Here is an 11397-nt window from a genome sequence, read left to right as displayed (position 1 = left end):
AGGGGTCAGGGGGAAGGAGGGGAGGGCCAGGGGGAAGGAGGAGGGTACCACCTGCGGCTAGCACTACCCTACCTGTCAGGCAGGCTCCATGGGGCCTGGCGTGACCTCAGAGCCACGTGCGCTCAGACCCACAGGGGCCAAACAGGTGTGTCCAAACCATCAGCCCTGCTGTGGCCACTCCCAGAGGCCACAGACGCGGGAGTGTTTACACTAGGCCACCCTGGCGCAGCCTGGGAGGACAGACACACGGGGGCCGGCCTTGCGCCCAGGACGCTGGGCTGGGGTCTGACCCCACCTCCCTCCTTCTGCGGGGCGCCCCGACTACGCATGCTCCGGCAGCTGCAACCCAGACCCGGCCGGGCTGGGGGAAACTCTGGGCCACGTACATCTCAGTTTCTCCTTCCGGGACAGCTCCACCTGCTCCTCGTCCATGCTGGTATCGATGGGCCGGAAGTAGGACATGATGACCAGGAAGTCCTCGAAGTTGATCTCGTCGGCTAGGCCGCTGGGCCCTTTGCGCAGGTTCCTGCGGAAACCACCAGGGCAGGCCCGGGACGCACTGAGGACCGCAGATCGCCCTGTCCTCGACAACCCCGCCGTCTGGCCCACCTGCTGCGCCCACAACGACCCCCAGGAACCTGCTCTCGTGGGACACTGGGAGCCCCAGGAGCTTAAAGCCCAGCCCCTACCCTGCCTTTACAGGGCTGTTTGGGGAGCTGGGGGGAAGGGAGACAGATGGGGCTGGGACAGAGGGATATGGGGGGATCGTGTCAGTGCAGAGGTGCACACGGACAAGGGGACTTCAAACAGTTCATGGAAAGATGATTAAAAGTGAATTTATTTTGATGCAGAAACAAATACTGAAATCCATGCAGTTTTTTCACTGATAGTGTTTTCACTTGTATATGGGGAAACCGAGGCACCACCAACCCAATAACGCAAGGTCTGTCTTCGGATCCTTTCCTGTAGGTCAGGGGTTAGCACACTACAGCCCGTGGGCCAGATGCAATCACAGCCCCGGGAGCTCAGGCAGGTGCTGCATCTTGGGCCGAGCAGAACAGGCCTGCACCGCACAAACTCCACAGGGAGGCCTCTGGGTCTTGGGGCCACCACACATCTGTCCCCTTCCTTCCTCTTCCTGCCTGCCCTTGTCTCTCAGCGATCGCTGCAGACCTGGGGACAGCGGAGTGAACAGACCGAGGGGCCCTGGTGTGTTTGTGCTCGGGCCCCGACAGCCTGGGGAAGGCGTGTCCACCTCTGCCCTCCACCGAGCCTCAGACGCTACGTCTGCGTCCTGTCATCTGAGTCTCTCGACCTGAGCGAACTAGACATTTGGGGCACGAGCTCCGGTCTGTGCCTCCGCTCTGGGACGCCAGCCAAGGTGCACCCTCTCCGTGAGCCAGGACGGCAGGCGCAAGAGCGGCTAACCCAGCGCTAGAAAGTATGTCATCTCGGAGCGCCGTCAACAGCAACCTGTGGCACTGTCTCCATTTACAGACGGGGGACTGAGGGCGCCTCTCGGGTGGCTCCCCATACACTCGGCCCCCAGCAGTCACACCCTGTTGTCTCCTCAAGTGTGGTGCGTCCTAGTGACTCATTTCTAATGAGGAGAACACAGCAGAGGTGATAGGACGGGGACCAGCAGACGGCGTAATGGTTATGTCACTAGGCTCCCACGTAGTTGACCACGGTTCAAGTCCTGGACCCAGTTGTTTAAAACTCAGGCCAGGTGTATGTATATGCGTGCCCAAGATCCCAAGAGGAAAATGGAGACCGGAGTGCTTCACTCCCGGGGGGTGGGAGGGCATTTCTTGCTTTTTGTCTCTCTGTCTCTGTCTCTCTGGTGAATGCATAGCCCTACAGCAAAAATCTCTCTTAAAAAAAGGGACAGGAGGTCATTTCTGAGATTGTTATATATGGTAGTTTAAGTAACAAGTTAAATATGGTGGCTTCCTTCTTGGTGTCCCATCTCTCCTCTTCCCCTCGCAGTCTCTCTCTCTCGGTCACTCTCTTTCTCCCTCTCTCTCTCATTCAGACATCTCACCCCGGAAGAAGCCAGCGGCCATGCCCTGAGTAGCCCTGGGAGAGGTCCATGACATGCCTCTGACTAGCAGCCACAAGCATAGCCTACCCCCAACGAGCCTTCAGATGAGATCTCAGCCCCGGCTGACACCTTGGCTGAAGCTTGTGAGATCCTGAGCCCCCTGCTAATTTCTACCCAGATTCCTAATCCACAGGAACAACGAGATGTTTACTGTTCTAAACCGCTCACTTTGGGGGCCATTTGTTACACAGTCAGAGATAACTAATACAGAGGCCTAGAGAGGTTGAGTGAACTAACCAGTCACTTGGCTATGGATCGGAACCACCTGACCCCACCCTGTGTTCATATCCCCCACCTGGCCTGGCACCCTCTTATCTGCATCACCTAAAAGGCTGTCCCAAGCATAGAAGTAACACCAGAAGTTGCCACAGACAAAGCTCCCTGCGTGGGATGACTGAGGGAAAAGAGCCTACCTGTTGTCAAAGAAGGCACGGACGATCTTGGATCGGATCGGGTTGAGCTCCAGGTCGGGGACATTATTGAAGTTCTCTTTGCTGGTTTCCGAGGAGAGAGTAAGAGGAGAGCACATGTCAGCTGGTGTTTTCATCACGTATCGAGTCCTATTTTTGACTCCTAATAGGCCTCAGAAGAATAGTTCTGAGTTAAGAAAACAAGGAATCTTTCCTGAAAAAGGCATATTATAAAAAAAAAAAAAAAAAAAAAAAAAAACTATGCGTGGATTTCAAAGATTATTTTTTGGGAAACAAAATGAGCTCATACTCTAATTCCACCTCCATAAACATCTTGAAGTCCCTTCCCCCTCACATCCACACTAGACGAGGACAGGAGGACTTAGGGTCTCCAGAATCTTTTGAGAATCCAAGAAAAGTACAAGTCAGTCATCTCCAGAAAGATGCAGAGATTGGGGAGTTCCAGCCCATTCCGGGGGCCAGGCTGTCTGGGACCCGTCTTCAGTCCCCGGCTAGGGAAGCCCTGCTGGGGTGCTGGTTTGGGGTCCCAGAAACAGTCTGGCAGGTCCTTGAAAGGTCAAATGTGGAGTTACCATATTTCCCAGCAAGGCCACTCCTAGGAGTCCACCTGCAAGAACTGCAAACCCAGGTCGCGTCACAACAGCCTTAGCCCCGACAGCCATAAAGGAGAATAAAACCCCCGAATATCGGTCAACCGGAAGCTGGAAAATGTGCCACGTCTACACCGTGCGCTAATTCCTGGCCAAGATAAACACAAGGGGTGAACACTGACACATGCCACAACGTGGACCGACCTCAGAAACATTGCTAAGTGAAAGAAGCCAGTCACAAAAGGCCACACGTCATACAGTGTCACTTGCATGAAGTGTTTTCTTTTAACCTTTTTTTGTAATTAATTATTACTGTGATTGGGTTCTTTATTTTCTATAGGGCATGTGTTCTTACCAGAGAGTGAGGCAGAGAGAAAGCAATCTACCAGGTCTAGGACTCGAACCGTGGTCAGCCACATGGGAGTCTAGCACCTTAACAACCATGGCACCTGCTGGCCCCATGAAGTGTTTTGAATGGATAAAGCCACAGAGACATGCAGCTGGCATACTGGTTCAAATCCCAGATCTGATGGCTTGAAACTCACGCTGGGCATGTGTGCATGTGTGCCCCAAATCCCAGGAGAATGGAGAAGGGATTGTTGTGTGGTCATCCCCCCAGGCAGTGAGAGTGTTGAGGGGTGACTCCTCACTTTCCCTCTCTCCATCTCTGTCTCATCTCCGGGGTGAGTGCATGTGCCCTATGGCACCTATGGCAAAAACCTTAAAAGGAACATTCAGGTGGTTCAGAACAACATAGTGACTAACGACCGAGAGAGGGAGAGGGAAAGACAGCACCCTTGCAGGCTCTCATACCCCAACCCCGCAGCTGGCCGGGATCACGGCCACGTGCCGGCGTGTCCAAGTCCACCAGGGAACTGAACCCACGGCCTTCTGTAGGGACCCAGCGTGGCTGCAGCAGCAGGTGACCACCGTCCCTGAACCGGCGCTGCCCGAGTTACACGTTATAACGGGGGAGTTGGGAGTGACGTGTCTCAGTGATGCCGTCTCTGTAAAGCCTGCTGGTGGGGCAAGATAATGCGGATTCAAGCACGTGGGCTGCTGGGTCCAGGCAGCTGCGGGTTTACAGGCTGGGGGCCAGGCCGGGCCCTCCCCTGCTGCCATCCTGCAGAGGCCATCCTTTGTCCTTGAGATCTGCTTCCTGCTCACCTTTTCCTCTGCCCTGAGACTCCCATGGGCTGTGACCTTGGAAGGGGCCCAGGACACAGGCTGGCGACGCCGAAAACAAGAAGCATCCAGGTGGGGAAGGTGGAAAGATGTCAGCTAGCTTGACACGAGGGTGTCCAAGCTGGGGCATGGGTGGGAACAGGACTTACCACCAGAATGACAGCAGGTGGTGTAGTGGTTAGAGCACTGGCCTCCCCCATGGCTGACTATGGTTCAAGTCCCAGACTTGGTGGCTTGCTTTCTCAGTTTCCCTTTCTCCCTCTTTCTGTGTCTCTCTGGTCCAATTAAAAAATAATGATAATAAATAAAATTTAAATAATTCTTAAAATAAAAAGAAGAAGAAGAAGAGCTGGGGCCGGGGAAGAAGCTCCATGCGGGGAGAGACTTCCCGATGTCCGAGCTGGAGGGTTCCATCGTGTCGCTTACCTTCCAGACGGGAGGCTGGTGCCCAGGGAGGCTAAGCAGGACCTGGCCCCAGCTCCCAGATCCCCTGCACTCCCACCACAGCGGGCTGCTTCCTGTCCCTCCCACCCGGCCCTCTGCCTTGGCTCGCTCGTGACACCCGAGCAGACGCAGGAGTTGTAACAGTGGACGCCGCTATTTTAGATTCTCAAGAGCCCAGTTCCGAAGGCGGAGGCACACCAAGGACAGGTGGCCCCGAGGGAGGGACGTCATGGGCCCCAAACATACTGGAGTAACCTCTGGCCGTGGGAAGGAACGAGGACAGTCCTGTGCTACGGCTCGGAGGAACCTCGGCAACATCCGCGGGCTGGAAGCAGCCAGACCAGGAGGCCGTGGACTGTGAGCTCCACTTATGCCAAGTATCCAGAACAGCAAGGCCAGAGAGACAGGAAGCAGGCCGGGGGTGGCCGGCGCTGGGGAAGGAGGTGCCCATGGCCATGGGGTTTCCTTCTGGGGTGTTCCCAAGCTGATCCCACTCTTCAGATGAGAATTACCTGATGTGTGAATTATATCTCCAGAAAGCTGTTAAAACTATTTCCTAATTTTTCTTTTAAAGTGCATCTCAATTTCCGAATAGTGCGTGCGCTTGTCGGAAAGAGAGCGAGTGAGCAAGCACCCCCGATGCCTTCTCTGTTTCCCCATCCTGTTAGGATCTTAGGGGCATGCACACACACACACATTGTGTGCTTCAAGCCATCAGGGTCAGGATTTGAACCGTGGTCAGCCGTGTGGGGACTGGCTCGTTCAAGCACTAGGCCACAGGGCCAACCCATTGCTCCCCTAATTTTTTTTTTTTAGATTTTTTTTTTTTTTTTTTTTTTTTTGCTATGGGGCATGTGCGTTCATCAAAGATCTTAGGGGCATGCACACACACACACATTGTGTGCTTCAAGCCATCAGGGTCAGGATTTGAACCGTGGTCAGCCGTGTGGGGACTGGCTCGTTCAAGCACTAGGCCACAGGGCCAACCCATTGCTCCCCTAATTTTTTTTTTTTAGATTTTTTTTTTTTTTTTTTTTTTTTTGCTATGGGGCATGTGCGTTCATCAAAGAAACAGAGGCAGGGAACCAGCAGTTAGCGTAATGGCTATGTCACTGGACTCCCACGTAGTCAACTATAGTTCGCGTCTCGGACCCGGTGGCTTGAATATCATGCCGGGCACGTGTGCATGCATGCTCAAGATCCCGAGAGGAGAATGGAGGAGAAGGGATTGCGGCATGACCATCCCCCCTGGGGGGTGATTTCTCGCTTTCTGTCTCTCTGTCTGGCAAGCGCACGGGCCCTATAGTGAAGCAAGAAATCACCCTCAGGGGAGATGGCCAAGCTGCAATTCCCTCTCCTCCTTTCCTCTCTTGGGATTTTAGGCACACGGGCCCGACATGAGCTTCAAGCTGCCAGGTCCAGGACTCGAACTGCAGTCGGCCATGTGCGAGTCCAACACCTCAACCAACACACCGCCTCAACTGCCACACTACCCTCCCCTAATCTTTTAAAAACAAAGACCCACTGTACTAGGAATGCCACATATTTATTTCTTCCATGAGCAAGAGAGACGGAGGAAGACAGGATGCCCAGTAAGGGCCGACGCTGATCGCCCCAACCCGAGCCCCAGATCTGGGACACACATGTGCCTGGTGCGCTCGGGGATGTCTCTGGATCTGAACTCAGAACCATCCCACGTGGGTCAGCCTCGCAGAGACCACCTCTCCCAGCTGCACCACCCTTGGGCCCAGAGCAGTAAGAGCCAACGCCAACCGATGCAGCTGGAAGTCGGGATAAGGGTTAAGGACCCCTGGGGTAGTGATGAGGAGGCAGCCTGGGGGGTTTCGGGGGCTGGGGATATTCCACTCTGGACCTGACAGTTCCTCCCTGTGCCCTACATGTCCTCCTCACGTCACACCCTCACCGCACGAGGCTGTCCCCTTCCCGCCCAGCAGAAGCGACCACAGGAGGAAACAGAACGCAGACCAGAGCCCTTGCGGTTACCAGGGGAGATAGCGCATTGTACTGGCTCGCGATCCGATGACGGCACAGCTGCAGCTCGTGTTTGCTGTGCGAGGACTCAGCCTGTGCGTTCCCATGTGCCCACGTGCCATCCTGTGAGGCTCCATTACCCCTGGGGTTTCAGGTCCAGCCCAGAGAGGTTCTGTGACCTGCCCAGGCTTGGCCAACTCGAGTCTGGGGTCAAATGTGGAGTTACCGTATTTCCAGCAATGCCACTCCTAGGAGTCCACCTGCAAGAACTGAAAACCTAGGTCATGTTTTTTGGGACCCCAACACCATGCTGTCCCCCTCTTCCCAGCCAACAGGACTCTCCAAAGCCCAGGTTCCTGACTGAGAAAGCGACACTGTGGGGTTCGGGGGGGAATCCAGGAGGACAGAAAAGCAAGACCCCAAAGCTCTCTGGCTTTCTGGGGGGTCTTGGTTATTGGTAGGCCTTCCTCAGCCTCAGCTTTCTCATCTGAGAAGTGGGTACACTGATGCTTACAGAGGGGAAGGGGCACTACTTCCGGAGCAAGACCTGCATTCCGCCTTGCTCTGCCCCTGGGATGAGGGCCTGTGCCTCTCTGGGCCTCTGCTGTTCTGAGAACAGAAACTGCATGGGCTGAGGACAACCGGGTCGTACAGCTCACAGGAGAGGGAGCCTGCCGTGTGCTTAGCCCCGGCCAGGTGGACAGGGAGGGCTCCCCACATAGCAGGGCTCATGCACGGAGCAGGGAGCCTGGGAGCTCCCAGAACCCATCTCTGACGCCTTGCACACCTGCTGGCTCCTCATTGTTATTTAATGCTCCTTGGAGGTGGCTACTCATCCCCCATTTGATTTTTTTTTTTTTTTTACTTTTTGCTACAGGGCATATGTTCTCACAGGAGATGGAGAGAGAGGGAGAGTGAGAAAACACCCCCTGTGGGGATGGCCACACCGCAATCCCTTCTCCTCCATTCTCCTCTCAGGATTTTGGGCACGCATGCACACGTGCCCATGTTTTCAAGCACCCGGATGTGGGACTCGAACCTTGCAGTCAGCCACGTGAAGTCTAGCACCTTACCTTCCACAGCACCTGCTGGCCCCTTCTCCGCATTTTAAACCTGAAGACTCAGGCAGAGAGAAGGAACTTCGTACTGCTGAGGACGACAATGGCTGAGCTAGTGGGATGGCAGCCCCTGGCCTGGGAGCAGCAGCTCAGGAGGGTGAGGCACCTGGCCTTCGGGGACCCTCCCTCTGAGGCCTGTGAGACTCCTCTCCCCATTATTTATTTATGTATTTATTTATTTTTAAGTTTTTGCTCTCGAGTGCACGTGCTTGCCAGAGACAGAGACAGAGAGAGAGAGAGAGAGAGCATGTACACGCAAGGTCACCCCTCCAGTGGAGATGGCCACACCACAGTCTCTTCTCCTCCATTCTCCCCTCAGGATTTTGGGCACACACATGCATGAACCCACCATGGTATTTTTTTTTAAAAAAAAAGAATTATTTAACTTTCAGTATCCATGTATTTATTTATTTAAAGATAGATTTTTTTCAGAATTTTTATTTGTATTTATTGATTCAGTTATTTTCATTTGACCAGAGAGAGAGGGAAAGTGAGAAAGCAAGTCACCAGGTCCACGTCTCAAACCATGGCCAGCCATGTGGGAGCGCCTTTAGCCACCACACCACCTGTCGGCCCCTTATTTACTTAATCTGACCAGAGAGGGACAGAGTGAGAGAGAAAGTGAGAAAGCAAGCTGCCAGGTCTCGAACCGTGGTCGGCCAAGTGGGAACCCCATACCCTTAACCACCACATCATCTGCTGGCTCCCCCACGTTTAATAAGCCACCAGGTCCGGGACTCAAACTGTGTGGTCAGCCATGTGGGATCTAGCAGCCTCAACCTTCATGCCACCAGCTGGCCCCCATGGACCTCCTTTCTTGTTGTTGTTTAAAGAGTTATTTTTTGGGGACCAGCAGTTGGCGTAATGGCTATGTCACTGGACTCCCATGTAGTCGACTGCAGTTTGAATACCGGACCTGGTGATTTAAAACTCACATGAAGTGCGGTGCATGCGTGCCCAAGATCCCAAGAGGAGAATGGAGGAGAAGGGATTGCCGTATGGCCATCCCTCCAGGGGGGGGATTTCTTCCTTTCTATCTATCCGGCTCTGTGATTTCTCACTTTCTGTCTCTCTGTCTCTCTCTGTCTTTCTGGTGAGCGCATGTGCCCTAGAGCAGAAACCTCTCAAAAACAAGTTATTTTATTTAACTTTATTTTAATTTGACCAAAAGGGACAGAGTGAGAGAGACAGAGAAAGTGAGAAAGCAAGTCGCCAGGTTCAGGACTTGAACTGCAGTTGGCCATGTGGGAGTCCAACGCCCTTAACCCCCAAGCCACCTGGAGGTCCATGAACCTCCCTCTTTAACAAAGAGAATGCAGGCCTGAGGTCCAGAGCCTGGCAGGCCATGCTGAGTTTCGCCCCATTGAATATCCCTAAATGCTGGTTTCACCTCTGCTCTCCTTCCTCCCAGCCTGCCACAGGGACCCACTGGGCTGGTTGAACCTGCTCAGCTGAAGGCCCAGCCCCAGCTGTGCTGTGGGAGTGGCCTGTTTGTCACCCAAGCCCAGGGCTGGCAGGTCCCTGCCCTTGGTCAGAGCTGACTCTCCAGGAGGCCAGTGACCCAGTGATGCTGTCCCAGTGACCATCAGGTGAGGGCTCACCCTCCAGGGCTCCGGGCACACACTCTCCACACGTCCCCTAGGGGGCGCTTGAACCCCGGAGTTCTCTCACTCATGATGGAGCACCTGGGTCCACGCACATGTCAGAGAGAGGGAGAGGGAACCAGCAGATGGCGTAATGGTTACATCGCTGGACTCCCATGCAGCTGACCACAGTTCGAGTCCCAGGCCTGGTGGCTTAAAACACACTGGGTGCATGTGTGTGTGTGCCCAAGATCTGGAGAGGGGGGTGGTGGAGAAGGGACTGTGGTGTGGCCATCGCCCTGGGAGTGATTTCTTGCTTTCTGTCTCTCTGTCTCAATCTCTCCAGTGAGTGCACGCTCCCTATGGCAGAATCTAAAAAAAAAAAAAAAAAAAAAAAAAAAAAAAAAAAAGAAAGAAAGAGAGGGAGCGAGGTCCCCTCCACAGGGTCTGGCCACCTGGCCACCGTCACCTCACCATCCTACAGTCAGATTTGGGGCTCTCACACACATGCCTGGCATGCTCAGGCTGGCTGGGATGGGGATTCGAACCATGGCTGGGTTTCCATGTAGGATCCCGGTTCTCCTGAGCAGGGTTTTACTGCTGTGCCATGGAGCTGGCCCCCCTGGGGGTTTTCAAATGTCCCCCTGGGGTCCCTAACGTCTCTCCCCATGCCGGGCAGCGCTAAGTAGTGTCTAATCACCCCGCGTGCCCACGAGGGGTGACAATGGTGATCAGGAACACGAGGTCCAGACAGGCAAAGTGACTAAGCCACAGCCACACAACCAACAGTGGCGCTTCGCAGTGGCCCTGTCCCCACCCCACCCCCTCTCCCCAGCCTGCTCTGACTTGCGCGTGCACTTCCTCACACCCGCCACTTCCTTCCTTCGGGGTGAGTATTTTTACTTGACAGTGAGAGAAAATGAAAGAGCCTCTTCATGGGACTTCTGCTGCTCCCGCCCGCCCCGGCCCAGGAGGCCCCATTGGGGACCCAGGAAGAGGGCAGGACAAGCTTCCAGCCCACGGAGGAAGAAACCGCAGGGGCCAGGGCTGGGCTCTTCCTCAGGCCCCGCAGTGTGGGGTGCTTTCCAGTGGCTGGGCAGGCCCAGCTCCGCTGCAAAGCTCTCTCTGTGGGTACTGAACTTGGGGCTCCTCAGCTGCCATCAAAGCTCCACAACCTCCAAACCGAGAATACGGCAATGTCCCCAGATTCCTGTCGGAGGGTCTGTCCTCTGTGGGGCTGCCTGCCCGAGCCCTGTGGGGATTCTTGAAGGCAGGGGCCACATCTCACTCAGCAAGCGCCTTCCCAGCCAACCCTGAGCTGTCCAAAGGGTGGTCCCGGCCAGGGCCCCCTTGGCATCGGCATCCATCGGCATCACCTGGGAGCTGGTTAGCGAGGCAGCAGCTGACCCCGCCCCGACCTGCTGAGCCAGAGCTTGAGTTAAACCCTCTTAACCCGGGCACAGGAACGGGGGGGAGCCACTGGCCACTTAGCCTCTGAACGCTTCCAAGTGTGTGCAACGGCCCAGACACACCTGGCGGCTCCCCCATCCACAGGTCTTTGCACAGAAGATTCTTGAAAGCAAGCCTCGGTTGGCCGCCTGCCCTCCCTCCCTGCTTTGTCTCCTCCTCTCTCTCTCCTCTCTCTCCTCTCTCTCTCTGAAGTTTTGCCAGAGGCATGGGCACTTACTGGAGACAGAGAAAGCGAGAAAGCACCCCCCACCCCGGGAATGGTCACGTCACAGTCCTTCTCCTGCCTTCTGAGATTTGGGGCACCCGTGCACATGCGCCCGCCATGTCTCTCGAGCCGCCGGGTCCAGAGGCCACCTTAGCCACCATGCCACGGGCTGGCCCCAGCAGCTGCTGCTTTCAAAGGCCGGGACAGCTCTGCCCAGCCTCGTGCCCGACCCCTCCCCGCCCCGTGCCAGGCCCCGGAGTTCCTCCCAGTCCCCG

The 11397-nt window shown here is 55.3% G+C and overlaps 1 protein-coding gene across 1 annotated transcript in view; it reads right to left on the bottom strand.

The window, feature by feature from the left end:
- Window positions 1-11397, bottom strand: part of TESC (tescalcin) — a 56554-nt gene that overhangs the window by 7585 nt on the left and 37572 nt on the right. The window contains exons 3-4 of the mRNA XM_006151590.3: window positions 2518-2598; window positions 387-526 (exon numbers count right to left, since the gene is read on the bottom strand). Of these exons, the coding sequence (XP_006151652.1) occupies window positions 387-526; window positions 2518-2598 (221 nt within the window). The remainder of the gene's footprint in view (window positions 1-386; window positions 527-2517; window positions 2599-11397) is intronic.

This window comes from Tupaia chinensis, unplaced genomic scaffold (genome assembly GCF_000334495.1).
Source record: "Tupaia chinensis unplaced genomic scaffold, TupChi_1.0 Scaffold000320_1, whole genome shotgun sequence".
Lineage (NCBI taxonomy): Eukaryota > Metazoa > Chordata > Mammalia > Scandentia > Tupaiidae > Tupaia > Tupaia belangeri.
This window is presented reverse-complemented; position numbering and strand designations above follow the sequence as displayed.